The sequence below is a fragment of the Porites lutea genome, chromosome 7 (assembly GCF_958299795.1).
Source record: "Porites lutea chromosome 7, jaPorLute2.1, whole genome shotgun sequence".
NCBI classification, from domain to species: domain Eukaryota; kingdom Metazoa; phylum Cnidaria; class Anthozoa; order Scleractinia; family Poritidae; genus Porites; species Porites lutea.
The window spans coordinates 18,045,355-18,065,759 of NC_133207.1; the positions used below are offsets into that span (position 1 = coordinate 18,045,355).

Below are 20,405 nucleotides of genomic sequence, written 5' to 3' on the forward strand. Positions count from 1 at the left end.
TTCCGCATTAGCATTATTAAGTTTTAACATGGATATCGTAAGAAAATTGTTGGAAAGCTAAAAGATCGTTTTACACTCGGTTGCGTGTTCCACCCACTGCTAGCCTGCGTAGCCAGCGGGATCGTGAGCGTGAGAAACGTTTTTGCAGAGCAGCTGCGAATGGGGAGTAGACGCTTTGAACTTTTCTCGCGATAAAACTCTCGCACGCGCGCGCCTAAGCAATTCAGCCAGCTGCGCAAGCTACTTACTGCAAAAGAAATTACTTAAAGACTTGAGGGCAAAGGGCTGTGGGACAAGAACCGTTTTGCAGACAAACCATCATCCAACTATGGTTAATTAAGATGATCATTGTGTATTTTAGAGATCGTTGTAAATGAGATCATTTTTTATAGCGCTACGGCTTTAAGAGGTAATTTAAAGAACACTCCTGTATATATAGTATTGAGAAAAATTTTTACCCAGTGCATCCTAGGTCTTTGTGATAAAGGTGCCTGCGAATTGTATTTTGCTAAATAAATTCACCTTAAGAAAATTGTTACGGTTTCCATTTATTGTTTTTAGAGGTAAACTATGTACAATATAATATGAACTTTGTACAATGCAGGTCTCTAGAAACAAGTTGTGCACACACGTGAGTGAAGGTGAGCAAGTTCGATAGAGACTACGCCTTAGAGTATCGCATATAAACAGGCTGTCTAGCGAAGAAAAACCGCGAGAAAAGAATGTACGGGGAAAGAAAAGAGTAAATTTTCCACTACAAAAGAGTTAAAGATAGAGAGATTTTAGTTTGACCTTAAAATGATTACGCACGAACGAAATCACAACGGTGAACGAACAAGGCTATAATAATCAGATTGGTCTATCGGGCACACACAAGCGCAAGTTATTTTCCATCACTTGAAGCTGCCGACTGGATAAGATAATCGAACAATGCTTGTATCCGTCTCAGGGATTTATTTGGCGGAAAAACAACGAGTCCATGATTTTATCTTTTCATCTATCCCGTGATAAAACAAATAACGAACCCTTACTGCGGAAACCATTTTTCAAGGTAATACAAAAATCGCTCTATAGAGAGGGCATGGGCTATCTCCAACCAGAAAGCCTATTCAGATGCTGCTTGTGTCTCAGTCTCCTTGTTAGAATGGCAGTGGATTCAAAAATGATATGTTCTTGGTTTATACTTTCTTTTCTTTTGTTTTTGGACATGGTGGTGTATGATAATGAATTTGAAACAAAGGAAAAGCCCTAAAGAATACGAGAATTTCGGCGAGTTTATTTACATAACAGAAGAAATTGCTTTTTAAGGAATAGCACTGTACATATAGCGCAAATTCTGTTGACTTCACAAAGCAGCAAAGTCTTCCTTGAGTTGTTTGAGAACATCTTTGCTGTCAGAATGATCTGGGTAACCCTCCAGAGATTTACTTATCGATCCGTGGCTGCTCTGAAGGTCGCCGATCTACAAACACCAAAAATAAGGAGGTCATTACCAGGGTTAGTATAATAAACAGCCGTTTTTAGTGTCGTCACGCAACGCTCCTAGGGAGAAGCGTTGCGTGACGACACTAAAAACGGCTTGTTTACATACCAGGGTGCGTTTGGATTTCGAAACCCAGATTACAAGTTTCGCAATAGAACGCAAAATCATCTTCCCGAAATTCGTACTCAGGGTGGATTTAAATTTAGAAATCCAAATCCGGATTTCATGGGTTTCCTTCTTTACCGTTTTATTGGGAAATCCGAGAAGGATTTGCAAAACTACTGCAAGCCTACTAAATGCCCAACAAAAGAAAAAAAAATGAGGCAAGGAAAGCGAAAAAATAAGGGAGGAGAGAAAGCGAAAAGTAAAAGTCAAGACTTCTGTGTCACTTTTAAACCCAAGAACTCGAAATTTTGCTTTCTGTGCATGCCTGAACTTCGCAAGCTTAATATTTTGCATCTGGATCAGAAGGCCACGAAGAGTACGACCTGTAAACGGCTTTGTGGTAAAGCTTCAAAACGCGTTTTTTGGCAAAATCTCTAGGGGCGAATGGGTTAAGTCAAGTGGGGTCAAGATTTCAGTTCGTGTGTGATATCATGATTTTGTGGCAATAGGGAACGCGTGAGATATCACATGGTTCACAAGCAACCACGAGCGTATGTGATATCACATGATTATGAGACAACGAAGAACGTGAAAGGTTTCACGAAGGCAAGTATGTAGTGTGCGAGCAAGCTCTCCACCTGGAGTCTCGTGCGAGCGGCACATGAGAGGAGACGCTCCCTCGCGCGGCTGGCGTGCAAGACAAAGTACATTTGCGTGACAAAAACAACGGCTGCCATTCTCGATATTTTCCCCAGTACCACGGGACACCGCAATTATAAGCTTCATCTGAGATCTTGAGAAAAACAGTCTTGCTTCACTGTGTCTCGTTCAAGATATCCGAAAAGAACTAAGGCCTAAGAGGAAGGAACCTTTTTGGATGTTGTGTTTTGACTAGTTTCACTCTACAAAAACAACGCGTACCTTGTGTGACAGCAGCCCATGATTATAGTGCGGCTCGTACATGTGGGGTGCAAGAGAAGCGGCAGCTTGAAGGAACGCACGGGCCTAATAAAGCAAAGCAACAATAAAGAATTGTAAAACTGAATATTAGACAATTGTGTATTTGCGATCTAAGTAAAACGTAATTTCCGTCCTGTGCGCACCCTTATCCCATTAGCATAGAAAATACTGGGGGCTATGAGGCCTGATGCCGCAGGTGCAAACGTTATTAAACTGATTTTTCCGCGTCATTTTGGCGATAAAAGAACAAAAGGGTATGTTTCTCAGTACAACGGGTTCCGGTGGTCCCGCTGTAGGGAACACACAACACCACATTAATTTTGCTGAATCAGTTTGGCGTTCCTCCTTTTACTTGCAAATTTGCTGGGAAAATTCCGGTCAAAACCTTTAAAAAACCCTGTAAAAGAAAAACTGAAATTTTACTTGCATCAGTGAGCACCCATAATTCTGTACACACCCCTATTTTTTTTTCGTATTTTTGTGATTATAGTTGCCATAGAAACTGCAATCACTATGCGATCGCCTTGTTTTGCAAGTCCGTTAGTAAGTAAGTAAGATCATAATTCTGAAGGCCACGTAAACAAGAAGAAGTTATTAGTATCTAGTCAAAAGACATTCTGCAAGAAAGGGTAACTGTGTTAGTCTTCGTTTTATATGACAAAGTGTAAACACAGTCAGATCACCCTCTCTTCTTGTAGCTCATGTTGTTCGCTATGTATCGATCTTTTGCATTCAATAGAACAAATACAAATGAACATTACGGCGGTTACAATTTAATCTTAACTCGCTCATTCGTCATGTTTGTTCGCCGTCCCAAGCCTTATGGTTTAAAGGTTATTTTGACCGGCTCTGCAACAACATGAATGTGACCAATAGTGTCTGAATGATCACTTGAAGATGCAGGGGCGGATCCGGGGAGGTTGGATGGGCCTTTAGAACAGCCCACCAAAAAGATAATGCGTGGAAAAACAAACGGAAATACCTGGGTCCCAAAACCCTTGTGAAGCCATCCAGCCTCACAAATGTAGTTACCATCGATCGAAGTGTGGTTTGTGAGAAATTTGCCGTGGAGCTGCACCCTAGAGGCGAATGACAGCGTCTTCACTTTTGGCCCACCTGAGGGTTCTGAGTAAGGTATTTCTGCTAGCTTCCATGTCTTCTATTTTGTGGCGTTTCAAGAGCTTGCAGTGTTAAGTGTTACAGTCTCCAAATCAGGGTCCCTCTTATGGGGAGAAAACAAACCCTTCAAACAAGGTCCTTAGGGAAGGGTCGGGATATACGTACCTGCTCTGTATGGCCCTTTCTCATTTCCAGGACCCCAAGGTTATTGTAGGCCTCTGCGTGGTCGTTATTTGACGCAAGCGCTAATCTGAAACATTGGTAGGCAAGCTGGATATCGCCAATACCCTAAAAAGAACATTTTAAACAACGTTCTGTATAAATCACCGTATAAATTACATAATTAAATCTACATCATTAAACGATCTATAGACTGTCTATGTACAATAGAAGTTAACTATTCAGTGGTATACATAAAGATGAGTTTATTAAGATAAGCGCTATGGTAACTAAAAGAGATAACCTTCAGTATCTTAAATCAGAAACCACAACAGAAACATTACGTTTTCATTGTGAGCTCTTTCCCTTTTGTTTTTAGTAAATCACCAAGCGTAGTGGTGAAAAACGTTACAAAGTCAATACTTTCCTGATCACCGCCTCATTTTTTTTTTTTAAATCAGTGGAAGGAACTAACCAAGTATATTAACCATAACACTATTTAAACTGCCTTTAATGATATTTCTAACGGAAAAACAAAATATATATATACATATAAACTACTTTACCACAGCGACGTGTCCAATGTTGTACCAGACATCCGCCATGTTCTCGTCTGAAGCTAAACTCAGCGCTCTTTCGAAGCAGTTAAGCGTCATGTCATACTGCTGAGCGTAAAAACAACAGAGCCCAAGATTGGTGAACAGCTCCGCGTTGTACACGCCCATCTGAAGAAGGCGACTGGAAGAAAAAGATGACGAAAAAGCGACAATAATAGTTGATGAGATGTATTTGAGTAGAAAGGATTACGGTATGTTTGAATGTCATGTTTAACGCTAGCATTTAAGTAATGATCCGGGTAAGGTGGATAGCAATTTCTTTTGTTATGCGGCAACGGTGCTTTCCACACATAGGAATGTTCTCATTTTTACACAGAGAATGCATAAACCTACATGAAGGCCGTTTACGCAATAAAATGCATTTACACTCCACTTTGAAGGGGTGTTTTTTTGTATTAAAAGATTTTGACCAATCACAAGATTTGAAAACAATAGCCAAGAAAAGTTTACAATTTTACATGTTCCCCACATAGGATTTCTTTGTTATTCAAACTGAGACCAGATTTTGTTATATGGAAGATGGTTGGAAAGTAAGGATGAATATATGTACCGCTTTATGAGGTTTTGTTAACTTTTGCTGTTTAAGCTAATGAGAAGTAAGTACAGACAATGGAAAAGTTAGCACCTTTTTTTGCATCCCAACATGTGCGTTGCCGTTGTTGCTATCGTTCTTATAAGGACCGTTTCTTAAAGTGTAGTACTTTTTGCACTGAGTTTTTGTGGGCACAATATTCCTGTTGCAGTGTAATAATTATGCTCCTCAGAAAACATTGAAACATTGTTTGGTGCTTTGGGGAGAGTTCAAGAAATGGTTAAGTAGACCTAGTGCCGTACAGGACAACTCGATAAAGTACGCGTGTCACGTGGGGCACGTGCAAAGCATCGTCAAGACATCGTCAGTTTTGACCATTTAAAGCACCTTTATAAATCAATACTATCATGCGCCCTCATCACTTGACGCCACAACTGTACAATCGTTGGAAAACACGTTAAAATCACTAACACCCTAAAATTTAGCTGCACTGTATATAAACATGTATAAGCGCGCAGTTAGACTTAGCCACAAGTGGACTTTTTAGAGCGACAAACAATGACCCTTACAAAACAGACTTTATGGAAGTCTATCGAGCAGTTTATTGAAACCCTCCTTCCATTCCAAGAAGTGGCCATAGTCAAAATCACACAAAAAATTCAAATTTAATTTTGTAAAATGCCGAAAAACAAATAGGACCATTTTAAAGCACTGTCAAAGAGATTTTATTTGGTCACACCATAGGACTTCGTCAAAAGATACAAAAGTTAGAGCCACCTTACCAGTCTCTATCACTCAGCTAAATAAGATTTTCGTAGATAAAATAACAATAGTCTTTGATAGCCACCAAAGTGAAATGTGGAAGTGCATAAAAAACCTGTAGACTCACCGGTAAAATCTGAGCGCTATCTCTGGCTGATCTGTGTAGAAGTGGTGCGTGGCTATGCAAGCGATGGCCTCGACGTGAGTGTTGTCATAATGTAACACTTCTTTATAGAGTTTGACCGCATTCGTCATGTCATTTAACTCCTACAGCATCAACATAAAGAGAACAAAGATTCATTTCACTCATGCTCAAGACCTTCTCAAAGAAAGTCATGTAAATTTTCGTGTCGAAGTAGAAAATTTATCGACTGTTTTTAAAATAACGAACTTTAAAACAAATGCTATCCAACTGAGAGAGAGAAACTCGCAGCTGTCCCTTCCCCAGCTGGGAATGAGCTTGAAAAACCAACAGCTTTTTTACCTCGTGAATGCGAGCTATTCCTGTTAAAAGCGTAGTTTCGCCAGGAAATTTCTCCAAGGCCTGCAACAACGAGAAGAACCGTATCTTTAACTTGAACGACAAAAACGAATCACTGACTACTTTTACTGATGCAGAGTTCTAAACCTAACCGTATTGAAATGAAAACTGGAAATATGCATTATTGACCAAGCTTGTTAGGTCAAGATGGTTAGATATCAGCCAAGTTTTTCTCCTTTCTTTCGGTTTGTTGTGTTTCCTTTGAGGTTTTAAGGATCGACATGGGAATAAAGCAAGAAATACCCAGGGAAGAGGAAGGAGATTCACTTGTGAAAAATAACAACATGAGCCGAAAAAAATCCAACGCTGCTTAAATTTCCCTTTTAAAAACGTTATTTATTTATCAGACAAACAAAAAGGAGACAGAATTGACAAAGGACTGACAAGACCAACCTTTTTATAAACTTCAACGGCGGTAAGTGGTTGATCGAGTCTTCTGTACACTTTACAAAGATACAAATAAATATCCACAACTTCTTGGTCACGAAGTGCTGACTTGAGCTGTCTCTCTGCATCGCGATACATACCAAGTCTGAATGCAAAACGAAAGTGTTATAAGAAAATTGTACAGCCTGTTTAAAAAATCAAGACCCCACAAACCACAACCTGTCCAGTGTGGCACATACCCGTTTAGGCTAAATAAGGGAGTGCTTCATGAGGGTCCCTGCGTTTGTTCAGGCATTTTTTATCTTTGACCGACTCTCGAGAGCCGTGTGACGAACGTGGGAGACTATGAAATAAGAGGGAAAAAAACATACTACGAAAACAGTTTAATCTCTTTTTTTATCGAGAGTTAGTACAGCCAGCGAAAGACGCGAGTGAGGGAAAGTTTATGTCCCACAAACCGATGAACATTGAAAACGGTCATGTGATATCGAAATTTGTATGCACCTGTAATAACTTTTGGCCAGCTGAACTTTCCACCACCAGTCTTTAAACTGACATTCTTCAGTTGCTGTTGCTGCAAGTTCTAATGCCTAACAGAAATAATCAGTTTACATAAAAAATGTAGTCAAATTATTCGGAAAAATTCGAAAAAAATGTACTTTTGATTTTTACAAAACCAAACTTAAGGTGAACTAAAGATGAGTTTTTTGGAAGGAAAGTGGACATGACTGAGAAAGACAGTTATAACGCTTTACTCGATCAAATGATGTTACAAAAGATGTTTCCTTCAAAAACAACAAATTCTAACCATAACTTCCTTTTGTTCACCAAACACGTAAACTTTGTGGTGTTTCAGTAAGTTTGTACTATGACCAAAATTCCAGGAGCATTGCTTAATCAATAAATATTTTCTATTTTCAAAATATTTCACATTTTAACAATTGAAGCATTTGTATTGGTGACCTAATTATTTTGAGGATGGTTTGTGATGACTTTCATGAGAATTTCTTTATCCACTTGCAGTTACTGGAAATATCTGGATATGTAGGAACATTTTACCAACAAAAACGTTTATTTGTTATGACATAAAAAATTTTGAGACTAGAACACTCCAAAATAAGACACACTTTTCATGAAAGAGCTACACTTACATTTCGAACATCATTTTCATGGTGGAAAATGTACTCAAACAAGGCCTGGAAAAGACAGAAAAAAGAACTTTAAAATATAAGTAAGTTTTAAAAACAATTTATATATTAGAAATTATGTGTATTTAGTTGACAATCACCTCAGGCTAAATCAAACAGCTTTAAAGCAAAGATGAAACCTACTACCAAATATGTAGTGGTTGACTTTCCAAAACAAATAAACATAATAAACAAAAGCAATAATTTTAAATAGTGGTTGTATGTTATAATTTTGAGTTGTCACATTGTACCTTTGCAAGATTTTGTCTTTGTGCGTATTTTGACAAGTTCAGTTTTGAAATATTTATAAATGGTCCATCTGGCTGTGACAACATGGATGCCTGAAAAACAAAAAGACATTTTTGCAGTTTCACTAAAGGGATTACCGTAATGATTCAGTTTAGCACCCAGGGTGGTTTTTTGCTTTTGGTAACTCAAGGGGGCCGGGGGGGGGGGGGGGGGGGGGGGCACTTATTCAAGACAGGGCACTTATTTGGGACAGGGTGCTTATTTCTTTTTTGAGAAACAAACAAATGTTCAAAACAAAACTTTAATATTTATTTTAAAAGGAACAATAACAGAAACTGCAACAGTAACAAATATACAGTGAATGTTCACTTAACTTGAGGGAATTTGAATCTATCTCTAAGCCGATAGCTTTGACAGTGTCACTTACATCAATACCTTAAATAAAAGCCTTCTTGTGCAGTATCTTCAAAGTGATCCCTTCAAAAGGATCCTTGTTTTGAAATGTGGCATTACTGTACGTTTGTGAGCAATTAAAGGAGGATGAACCTCAGTTAATACATACCCATATTATTCTAATGTTATAATATTAGAATAGGGGCGCTTAGCAGAATGGGGGTGTTTAATGGAATAGCGGTGATTATTAACAAAAACATATAAAATTTTGAAGGAGGGCGCTTATTTGCGAGGGGGCGCTTATTAAAAGGAGGGCGCTAAATTGAATCATTACATGGTAGGCTTTTGACTACGGGAAGTCATTTCAAGACATCAATGGTAGCACAAAACAAACATTATACAATGTGTACTTACAGTGCCAAGACGAACATGTCGGCCAGATGCACTCGTGACTGGTCTAAAAAATAAAGCCATGGTCAAATATTGATGGTCAAATAGAAAGCAAGAATTAATGCGTAATTAGATTGCATGGTCAGTTTTTCTCCGACACTAAAATGTCTGGTACTACATGCATTTTACTTTTAAGCATGAACAATTAAAGAAAAAGAAAATGGATGCTATTGAGAAAAAAATTAGTAACTTGGTTAAGGACACAGGATTTCACTAAATTATAATAATTTCATCATAGTCAAATAATTTGCCCCAAATCAAGATTTTTTAAAGTCTTTAATCTTATTGTTGGTATTTTGGTAAGTTATTGTGATGTTAATTTCTCACTGGTTAGACAGTCAGACCATCCAAACATAAAGTAGTATCATAGCTATAGAACAATCTGACAAAGTCACATCTGTCACCAATATTGGAAGTGCAGAGAATGAACTCAAGAGAACTTGACAAAGCACAGTGATAATGTCAGTGAGTCCCACAGTTGAAGCAAAAGTTAACATTCAAGATGAAGACACTTTTATTATGTAGATAATGATGAAATACCAGGATTTTTCCTTTTACTAAAAAATCATATATTCATTGCGCGCAGGGAAGATACTATTTTTATCTTTCACGTGTGAGGATATTGGTGTCACCATGGTTACCAACATGATTAGCCAAAATGTTTGTCTTCTTCATGAATTTTGACTTTTTGCAACAGAAAATATAAGTATTATTGTCTTTATTTCTCCTTTATAACTTTATATCCGAGTTTCATAACATTTTTGTGATGGGCATTTTGCGATAGGTGACCACTTTAACCCATTCGCCCCTGAACCACCCGTAACCGCCAGTGCGGATCCAGGTCCTTTCTACCCTTTGTGACGTCATCAGTTTTAACGGTCAAGGACAACTTTCTTCGCTAACTTGTGCAGAGTGAAAAGATCTTTCAAACCATACCAGAATGAGCACAATTCAGCCAAGGACACCAGAGAAAGAAGCAAAAAAACCACGTGACATTGACCTGAAAATCTCCATGAAAATCTTGTTCCACTGCTCACCTACCTTTCCTTTCACCTAATCCTAAGATGTCACAATGATGACTGGAAGAGTTAACTGAATTATTGTCTGGGTGTATGTGCATACCTGGCCGTTTGTGCAGTGCGAGGAGTCCTGATAGCCTGCTCCATAGTTCCTGGTCTTCCACTTTGTGTTCCTGGTCTGACAAATCCGCTGACTGGACGTCCCGCCTGTGACATTGGTCTGGGAAACAACACCAAGAAATATCAAATGGCAAGTAGGTGGCAACCCCATCATGTGTCCCAAGCACTGATTTGAATCTGGGGCCTCCCCAGAGAGAGCACACGGGCAGTTTTAATACTGTAACCGCTCAATTACCCCAAAGACTGTCCAGGTTTTTAAGACTACAACAGAATGCATACTACTAGAATCAGCAGGCACAGCTTGAAATAACAGAAGATCAACAGACAATGTCTGTTCAAAATTATATTTTAAGCTTGTCCAGTCAAATCCTTGGATGACTCGACACTTAGGTTTGACTGGACAACTTGACCCGCAGCAGCCAGAAAATTATTTCAAGCCCTGGAATGACATAGCATCTCTTGAAAATACTGATTATCAAGCAAGGATTTGTAAGGATATGCCACCACAGAATAGACCAGACCAGGGTTCATACAAAAAATTGCAACTATTTTTCAAGGACTTTTCAAGGGCCACATTAGATTTTCAAGGAACACCTACTAGAAATATAATTTCACAGATAGTACATAACTGCACATTCCCAGTCTACTTTATAAATAAGGCTTTAAGGCTTGAACTGTTTGCTTCACCAGCTTCTCTACATTTTTCAGTTCACTTGTCTTAAATTGATGGTTGATAATTTAAACTCTTTGTGTAAATAATCTTTAAATTCTTTGAGCTATGATTTATATTCTGTCTTGGACAACTGGAAAGCATCAAAAAACACTTTCCAGGCCACTACATAGAATTGAATAGAATTGAAAACTTTATTAATGTGTCGGAGCCGTATCACTTGGGAACAACCCCTTACTAATTTGAGGACATTTAAAGTTGAGGAAAATTCAAGGATTTTTCAGGGACTTGCACTGAACTTTAAGGACTTTTCAAGGAAAAATGAAATTTAAGGACTTTTCAAGGACTTCCCCTACAGTTCAGGGACTTTTCAAGACAACGCGAACCCTGCAGACTTATAACTGTAAGAGTCTACTTTATTCTAAAACATTTAGGAGTGTAAACACTTTAGTAATTTACCTGACTCCTGGAGTTGGGGCTCCATGTCCTGTACTTGTCCCCGGTTTCTTTAATGATGTCCCAGGACCTGTTTGACAATCATTCACCATAATTAGTACAGTTATAATTAGAGAGCATTCTTTATAAATCTTTTCTATTAGCACGCCTCCTTGCAAAAAGCTGGTACTTCATGTAATATTGGTGATTTTGTTACCTCTGCATCGTACATCCCTGATGCATAAAAAATCCTCAAAGATGCAAAATAGTTCATGGCACATGCATCCCGTAGGACGCAAAGATCGATCGATCGATCTCAACATGTGTATTTGTAGAAATATCCCATTCCTTTAATTTCCATGGCAGTTTTTATCACTGCTGTTTAACAATGCATATCTCTTTTAGTCCTTGTTGTGCTTTAACATAGAAGGACTATATTATTACTACATATTGTGTACCGTACATTCAGTACGAGGAGTGTTAAAGGGGAATGCTTACATGTATTAACATTTTTAGCTAAAGAGTATTTAAGGTATTTACCACATTACAAATAAGAAGAGAACTGGAGCTGAAATGCATCCTGCAATTATTGCTCCTGGGATCGTTACTGGGGATGCCCCGGTCAGCTTATGGCCCATTTTTTTCCCTATTCCTACTAACAGTTCCAGTTATCTCAGCCCAGTTAACCCTTTAAGCCCCAATATGCACATACAAATTCTCCAAACTGATCTCTATACATTTCCTTTAAGAATTATTTAAGAGAATTTGATAAAAGATCAAAGTATTTTCTCTTGGGTGAACATTTTATTAATTCTCATAACCTCATCTCACGACAATGTATGAATATCGTTAGGAGAAAACTGCTTTTGGTCACTATTGGGACTTAAAGCGTTAAAAGGTTAAAGGTTAAAGGTTTGTTTAAAGTGGAAAGTGCACTTAGTATATCCATCTAGTTTATAGGCACTCCACTCAAATATTTCTGAGACAAATGATGCAAACAGATCACAGCAGGACTAAAAACTTCAACTAGCGGGAGGCTGCACCAGTTGCCTATTTACAAGCGTGGCTGATGATTTGAACTCAGGACAACCTAGAACAAAACCAGCAAGTGGCCAGAGTGGGAGTCAAACCTGGGACCACCGGATTGCGAGTCCCACACCCTGACCACTCAGTCACGCTGCCTCCAGTTTCCTGCTCATTTCTAAAAATGGCAAATATCCTACAAATTGCTGGTATGAGGATTTTCAAGAGTTTTTCCAATCCATGCATTTTATAGACCCACTTAACACTTGACAAGCTAACACACAGTTTCCCAATGTACTAGGTCAGATTACCTGCTATAATTAATTACTAGGAATAAATCAAATTGCTCCCCACTCCTCTCAGCAGTATTAAGAACAACAATATTGTTTAGCAAATAATTTATTAAGATGTTTGTGGGCAGATCATGAATATTAGAAAACTGAATTCTAGTGTCTCATACCTCTCTGGTGAAATGCATGGTTGGAAACAAATACTATGATCTAACCTTTTTTTACCACTCTCTGTTTTTCCAAATTTTTCTTCAATACGGTAATCGTTTTGGGACATTTTTGCTTGCCCACGGGGGAGGGAAAATATTTTGTTTATCGCTTCTAGGGTTAAAAGAAAAACTAATATAAAGCGCCAAAACTGTTTTACTGACGCGGTAACTGGGCAACAGCGTTGTCGTCCATCAACATTTCAGCAATTCCTTCTTCATCGACATCAACTTCATCGACATAGACTTGCTCTGTGAGCGCTCGTGTTTTCAAACACCATGACGCCTGATCAAGCAAAAAATAGACAGAAAGTGAATTTTTAATCTTCTAAAGGAGAAAAAAATATCCTTTATAAGATGCCAAAATACCAAACGTCTCTACCGAAAGTTGCATTGCCATTGAGTAACGGCAAACAACTGAAGAAATGACAGGGGGAAATCATCACATTTTTGTCTGATCTCCCTGAAAATAGAATACCTGGTCGTACGGATTCTTCTTTAGCAATTGTGTGCAAACTTCTGCGCATTCTTCGAATTTTCTTCGCCGATAGAAGCTCATCGCTAAAAACAATGGGTCCATCTGCATCGTTCCCGTGCCCGCCATCTTGTTTTTTTCCCCACACTGTTCCGCACTTTGATCGCTGGCTCAGTTGTCATGACAGCGTGTATTTCCCGCGAAATTTTAAACATCTCCTGCATAGCGCATACTTTCTAAATATCACCAAATTTGCACAAATTTTCCACCTTGATGGTTCCTTTATGTTTTTATCTTTTTAGGGAAAAAAAAGTTTATGTGGCAACAAGGAAGTCAATATTTGATATTTACCTTCGTTACTGTCTGCAATATCGTTTTCTTTCTTCTGTTATATCTTCAGTAACGTATTAACTCCACAGAAAACATGGGATTTCGTTCCCGCGTTTTCCCCCCTTCTACCCTAACTATCAGATATCCATTCTTTTAATTCTACAGGGAGAAACAATCTCTCGTGATTCGTGAGCAAAACCACGGCTGCGCCTTTTTCCCGCTTGGCGCCGATTGTCTGTTTTTTTGTTTCGCCGTCTATTCTGTGGTATTTGGATCACTCGCTCAGTACAGTTGTTTGATCGGCACTTAAGATTTTAAGTGTGTTTTCGATGCTCGAGCTAACGTTAACCCACAGAAAACTAAACCACTAGAGGTTCTAGATAAAACCATTTCGTAATATTTTTATGGGCTTTCACGTGTTCAGCTTTTAAAAAAGAGTAGGCTGACCATATTAATTATGTCGTATGCGTTTGCTTAATCACGTTCATAAATAAACCGGAATCCTATATTGCCATGCAGTTGCCGGGAATAAGACTGGGCCAATAAGAGCCGACGTACGTGCGTCACTAAGTCAACGAACTTCGAAGCAGCAGTCGAAAATGCTCGTTAAACTGCAACGGGTAAGAAACAAACTACCGGAGAACTGAAACGCCCACGATTGAAGGCCCGCCAAGAATTTCACTCGCAGTATATTCAGAATTCTTATAATAATTTTAACACATTCTTTAAAAGGTTAATAGCCGGTTGACCTTCTCAGTTTATGAGGACTTTTGTTACTTCGATTTTCTCTATTGTCTATCTAAGCTTAGATTCGAAAGGGGTCTTTGGATAGAGACAAGCCGACATAAGTAATGGTTCGTGTGCGACATTGTCGCCGGGTAAATTGACTTGGACGAGATCATCTGAATCCAGTGAATTGCTTGAACGGTCTTGAAAACTTAAAACATCGCAAAAAAAGCAAGGCTGATTTTACGCTGACAATGATCAAATTGAAAGGGACAGATTGAAACACCTCGTATCTCAAATGGAAGGGTGACTGAATATCCCTTTCAGACCGTGAACTTAACCTGAGCAGGACTTTCCTAGTGGCGGGCATAAAATTATAGGGCTGATGTGCTTGTCTGTTAGTCAATAAATGGTTATGATGATTAACAGAAAATGGTGATATGGCCGAATAGCCGAGAATCCAAGACAATTATCCAGAATTGAGTCCCCATTGACAGAAAATGTGACCCAGCGAGTACCTCTTCCGCACTGCAGTTTTGTTTCAGAAGGTCGTTCTATGCACGCTCAGTGCACCTAAGACTTCATTTGCAATATGTTTTTATTATCACGTTTTTATCTCCATGTTTGGAGAAAATTAAGTGCGAGCCTTTCTAATGCTATGCTCTTTCAGCACGGCAAACTGAAACGAATTTTTATCGAACCATATGGTTGACATGACTCAACTAACATCCAAATAATCAAATTAAGAATTAGACCCCGATTCCTCATTCGACTTCATGAGACTGAAATTACGCAGGCTAATATTTAAAAGGAGTCCACACATGTTTTGGTTTTGCGAGAAACACTATTTTATCTTACGTAATGATAACTTGTAGATCAGGAGCACCCGATGACTTTGTTCTGTAAAATATCTGTTCGGAGAAGCAGATGTTGCTTAAACTTTTCCATTACTTGAGGACGGCTGAAAATTTCTAGATGTCCTAGGTGGCGTTCCAAGATCATGTACAATTTTCGAGGCTTGTCTCATAAATCCCCTACAGTTTTCTTAAGTTAATTTTTCAAGTTTCACTCCTTAAAAAATATTTTCGGATTTAAAAATGTGATGGAGAAAGAAATCAGTAAAATTCTCACTTTTGTAATACGTTAAATTCTATCTAAAATCTTCGGGAAAATAATACGAAAACCCTTGTAATTTCGAAAAGACTCAAGTACCGCTGGGATCACCGAACACATACAAATGGTTTTATAGCGCTGCTTAGAATACATAGAGATCAAAAAATACTGTGGAAAGCCTAAAATTGTTTTCAATGTAATCGTCAATTAGGAGGAGGAGATCGTGGTTTGGGTGCCCCCCGATAGATGCACAGTGTACTGTATAACAGCGTAGTTTCAAAGTGTCTCAATGAGGGGTCGGCAAATCGAAACCTGGTGTCTGAACCGCCTAGAATTGATCTGTATTGCGCGGTAAATGCATATTGATTCTATAGATTTCATTTCAAAGCAGTTACTACGCTAAGAGCAGGATTTTGGCGTTTGAGTGTGTATGTAAATTCTTCAATGTGCGGAGAGCCTCTTGTTTTCGGTCATATGGCCGGATTCACGGATTCAGGGGTACTTCTCGCAATCTCCTTGGCTTCTGTTTTGCGGCATGCAAGCTCAGTTTCTGTTAATTTCCTGTTCGTAGTTCAAAACGATTAGAATTTCCAAATTACGAAAGTAATACTGATTTAGCGCAATTCAGCGTTCACGTTAGCTAGCTCACGTGCTGACTCGTGAAATGAAACAACACTGACTCGGGGTCACAAGTCAATTTCCACATACCCGGGAGCGAAATCGACTATGATGCGTTTAGATAGAAAGAGGAAACTCTTCGCGAGTTTTGAACTTTTGCTTTGAGTGGGAGAAATGGAGTCGAGGCGTATGCATACATGGTCAAATATTTGTGTGAAAAAAGCCGAACATAAATAATATATTTCGAATCATTATTACTGTCAAACTAACAATCGATATGAGCCTCTTAGCAAAATATCACCATGAAAGGAAATGACAAAAAAATGTTCAGAGCTTCTGCTTTGATCTTAAAGAGAGGGTCTTGTTTTGAATAAATCTAGGTAAAAAATGTTGTTAAAAAAAAGGGTAAAAACACTCCTTTAAGTGGTTTTCTTCGGTAAGCATATGCCCACTCGCCAAAGCCACTTTCATTTAATGGCTAGTGCTGTCCACTGAGTAATTATTTCCTGTATCTGCATTTATTAGCCTCTTACAATAAATTTCATTACATTCAAATCATTGGAATGAGGCAAGATAAAGGAGTGTAATAAAATCACACGAATATCATTTGAATTTACTTTGTTTAATAGTGGAAAGGGTTTGGTTTGAGCGACGCGACGCTCCCAAGCAGCTTTGAAGCGTTTTTCGCGTTCCATATCGCGCGCGTGACGTGGGGTTTCAAAGGCGATTATTGTCTCGAAATAGCTTCTTTTGTTTATTAGACGTGACGTCACACCTCATCTCCAATCAGCGCTCAGAAACAAGTGGGCATTGGTCGCTCATCCGGCGAAACAATAATGTAAAGAGCTTTTCATAATGAGTTTAGTGTTTGGTGATAGTGCGATCCGGTGGTAGAAGCATGGATAGCCTTTCGTGCGAAAAATATGTTCTCAGTTCCGACCATCCATGTTTTTGTGGTTTGTATATGGCGTAAGCTTGAAACAGGAACTTCGATCGCGATACAGGAACGCGAATTCAATACGTTTGGTTGAAAGCTTGTAGCACGCAATTTTTTTCCGCGCGTGGTGAAAGTTACAACGCCAGCTGCGAGACCACAATCGACCGTAGCGTACTTTTGCAAAAATGGAGAAACAAATACCTGACTCCGTTATTCTTGAGGTTTTTAGTTACCTAACTAAAAGAGAACTTGGTGTTGTGGCCCAAGTTTGCTGGCGCTGGAGACGCATAGCTTACGATCGCTCGCTTTGGTTCGTTGTTGACATGAATGATTTCTGGCCTGCGATCGATGAGGAGACTTTGTTGATGTTGATCCGGACGCGCCTATCTTCGGCAAAAGCATTAAATCTGGGAGGCTGTACACTCACGGCAAAGGTTGCAAAAGAGCTTGCAAAAAGGTGCTATCAGCTGCGCAGTTTGGTCTTTTATGGAGCTGAAGTTGAGAGCGAAACGAGCCACGAAGGAATACGCGACTTCCCAACGGGTTTGGAGTTGATGGACTTGCGCTACTCGTGGGGAAATTTCAAGTTTATGAGGCGATTACCGAGGCATTTTACTCAAATGAGATACGTAGGGCTGGGAATGGACTCATCAGAAAGTCTTGTGCCTGATGTTTTCGCTAAAATGAGAAACTTAAGGATTTTGGATTGCACAGATTGCGAGACTTTGACCGATGACGCACTTCTCAAGATCTCCGTGAACTGCCCGCATTTGGAATCGATTTGCTTGAACGAATGTAAAAACTACCGAGGCAAGTACCTCCATCGGGTCCTCATTAACTGTAGATTAGTTTCTACACTTCTTATACGCTTTACTAAGATAACAGATGAAGCATTGATGGCGGTAAACTGGGAAAAAACGGCGGTGAAGGAACTCGATTTAACAGGATGTTATTTCGTGACCACAACCGGACTTTCTAACGTGATTTCTCGCTTGCCGGACATTCGTTACTTCAAAATGAACCAATGCGGATTTCGGCACATTCTTCACTTGAGAATCTATCAAGAAGTAAGGCCGACATTGGCGTACAAATGTCTAGAAACTCTGGATCTCCGGTGGAACTTTCTCCTGTCTGCGGAATGTTTGGAGGGCGTTCTGCAACAGTCCCCCTCCTTGAGGTACTTGGGGGTGAGTCACTCCCCGAGGGTACCTCCGTCAGTCATTGCAGAAATGTTTAAATTTGTTTCCAAATTGAGGATTTTGGAGTTTGGACCTCTTCGAAAGGAGGCTCTTTCAGAGAGCCCCCTGGTACCTAATTTGATCAAAATGTGTCCCCTCATAGAGGCTGTGTCCCTGATCAATTTTAAGCTCATTGATGACACTGATGGGGACTTGGTTCAGGAGCTAAGAGAAAAATGTACACACCTCAGAGAGGTAAAGTTATGCAGTCCCCGAATTGAGCATGTGGCCATTGGAAACAGTGGAGAAACCATTACAGTGGAACGCTTGCTTATCAGAATGGAGAGTCTTTTACCCAGTCCTGAAAATACACTTGGCAAGGTTATCAACAAATTGCATGTATAGGTAGTAGTATTATAAATTCTCATTGTTCCAAGTCAACATTGTATAGAAATAGCCAGATGTTTACACTTTCTTTGTAAAAATCATCTGTCCTTCAGACAACCATAAAAGCTCAGCTGAAAAGAATAAGTTGCACTATTCCTATATGTTTCCCATAGAAGGAATTTGGGAGAATTTGTTGAAGTTAATTCATATTATGTGATCTTGTCCTAAATTTTCATCAACAATCTGTTTTACAAAGCATTGATATGGGAAGGAGAAATTTGATTCTGATCACTCTTAGGGCTGAAAGGCTTAAATCTTTCTTTGCTTTATTAAGTCTATGTTTCTGTTTCTACACCCACTCAGCAAAATTAATGATGTTTTTTTAACCTCTACCATAACATATCCTTTGCATGTCAAATTCCACTGGGTAAAATACTACATCCCTTAAAAATGTGGAGGTACATTGACTCATTTTGACCTGAACTGTACTGGAAACTAAATCCAACCAATCATTTAATTTATGATATTTATTTTAAAATGTTACTATTTTCAACAATAAAAAAACAGCAACTCTAAATAAGGCCTTTTATGATCTGTTGGTAATTGCATAAGTTTAGTATGAAAGGCTGGGAGCATAACTACCTTTGTTGTCTCATTTAATGAATTAGACAGTGTGTGAACATCTGTAGATCTTTCTTGTTTTGCTGTTTTTGTTTTTGTTTGTTTTAAAGAAATTACAAAATTCATCCATTTAGGCCAGAATATCCTGTACTTTAGCTACTGCTTATATGCTGTATACAACTTCAGTGACAGAAAATTTAAAACATTTTTTTTTTCACCAATGATTGATTAATGTGTGAGGTCAATCTCAGCATCAATGATGACAGGTACATGTAGTTATGCTCACAGCTGACAGGCAGCAGGCCAAATATTGTCTGCCATTTGTGCAGGTATCGATGTTGCTATTTTTATTTCTTGTATTAACAGCTGATTGTACTTGTCACTGTTGTTGATCTGAAGTCTCCAGAAATATTTTCATAAACTGGTTATTTTGGGCTTTCTCTGTGTTGTCATTCTAAACTAATCCCTCTGATAAAGATAGATGTAATATTATAGATCAGTATACTACTAAAGAACATTTTGAATGCCATTAATGAAACATTTGCATTATAATGCACATTGTAAATAAATGCATTTTGCATTTAAGTGCCAACAAATGGTTGTCACCAGTGACAGAGTATGCAGTGATCCAGATATTGTTTTTGTACTTGTAATAAATTGTTGCCAGTTAAAGATTAATAATATTATTGATACATGCATTATGATAATGTTAAATCACCTTTTTTCCTTGGATGGTAAATGGATCTGTGTTTCTTGGTCATGACTACACCAGCTGCAGTTTACTTTCAAAACATTCTACAAAACAACATGATCCATGTTTACCATCAACTGTTTTGTAATAAATCAAGACTTTTGTTCGTGGATGTCAAAAACAAACTTAAGTATAATTTAATCCTCTGTTGTAAAAAATGTGCACTATGTTTTTCTACATTAATACGGTGACAGTAGATCCTTTTCAGCTGAGAAGTATTGTATATAGCTTAGAATCTCAGTGTCTGTTTTGAAAAAATGAACACCTTTATAGGACTGGATCCTGAAGAATGAAGAAAATTTAAAGTTTGAAACTTTGTATTAGTTAGAAACAAACAACATTCAAGGCAATGACTATTCAATGTATTTATATATATTATATAATTTATAGTTATCACTATTGATACTTATGTCATTTGCAACGAAAACACAGTATTAGCATTATTTCCGTGAGTTTTGTAGCTCAGATTTTAAAAATCAAGATTGAGAGGAAATAAATTGTTATACACAAATATATGAACCTTTTTTGCATTTTTTTGTAAAGATATTGATCCATCTAGATT

The 20,405-nt window shown here is 38.4% G+C and overlaps 2 protein-coding genes across 3 annotated transcripts; one reads left to right on the forward strand and one right to left on the reverse strand.

Moving 5' to 3' along the window:
- Positions 1 to 1,254: 1,254 nt before the first annotated feature.
- On the reverse strand, positions 1,255 to 13,335 carry LOC140943017 (tetratricopeptide repeat protein 8-like). 2 transcript variants are annotated; one of them, XM_073392046.1, is made up of 15 exons: positions 13,186 to 13,335; positions 12,873 to 12,993; positions 11,213 to 11,279; positions 10,067 to 10,183; positions 8,909 to 8,951; positions 8,104 to 8,193; positions 7,817 to 7,861; positions 7,170 to 7,255; positions 6,672 to 6,810; positions 6,222 to 6,281; positions 5,865 to 6,004; positions 4,393 to 4,564; positions 3,833 to 3,955; positions 2,510 to 2,593; positions 1,255 to 1,462 (listed from the first exon to the last, which is right to left on the reverse strand). In XM_073392046.1, the coding sequence occupies exons 1-15, from the start codon at positions 13,309 to 13,311 to the stop codon at positions 1,346 to 1,348; spliced, it is 1,530 nt and encodes a 509-aa protein (XP_073248147.1). In that variant the 5' UTR covers positions 13,312 to 13,335; the 3' UTR covers positions 1,255 to 1,345. The 2 variants fall into 2 exon arrangements, with proteins under 2 accessions (XP_073248147.1, XP_073248148.1); XM_073392047.1 differs by lacking the exon at positions 6,222 to 6,281.
- A 3,311-nt stretch (positions 13,336 to 16,646) lies between these two features.
- Positions 16,647 to 20,356, forward strand: LOC140942998 (F-box/LRR-repeat protein 12-like). Its single transcript, XM_073392023.1, has one exon. The coding sequence runs from the start codon at positions 17,092 to 17,094 to the stop codon at positions 18,487 to 18,489; it is 1,398 nt and encodes a 465-aa protein (XP_073248124.1). The 5' UTR covers positions 16,647 to 17,091; the 3' UTR covers positions 18,490 to 20,356.
- The last annotated feature ends 49 nt before the right edge of the window (positions 20,357 to 20,405 follow it).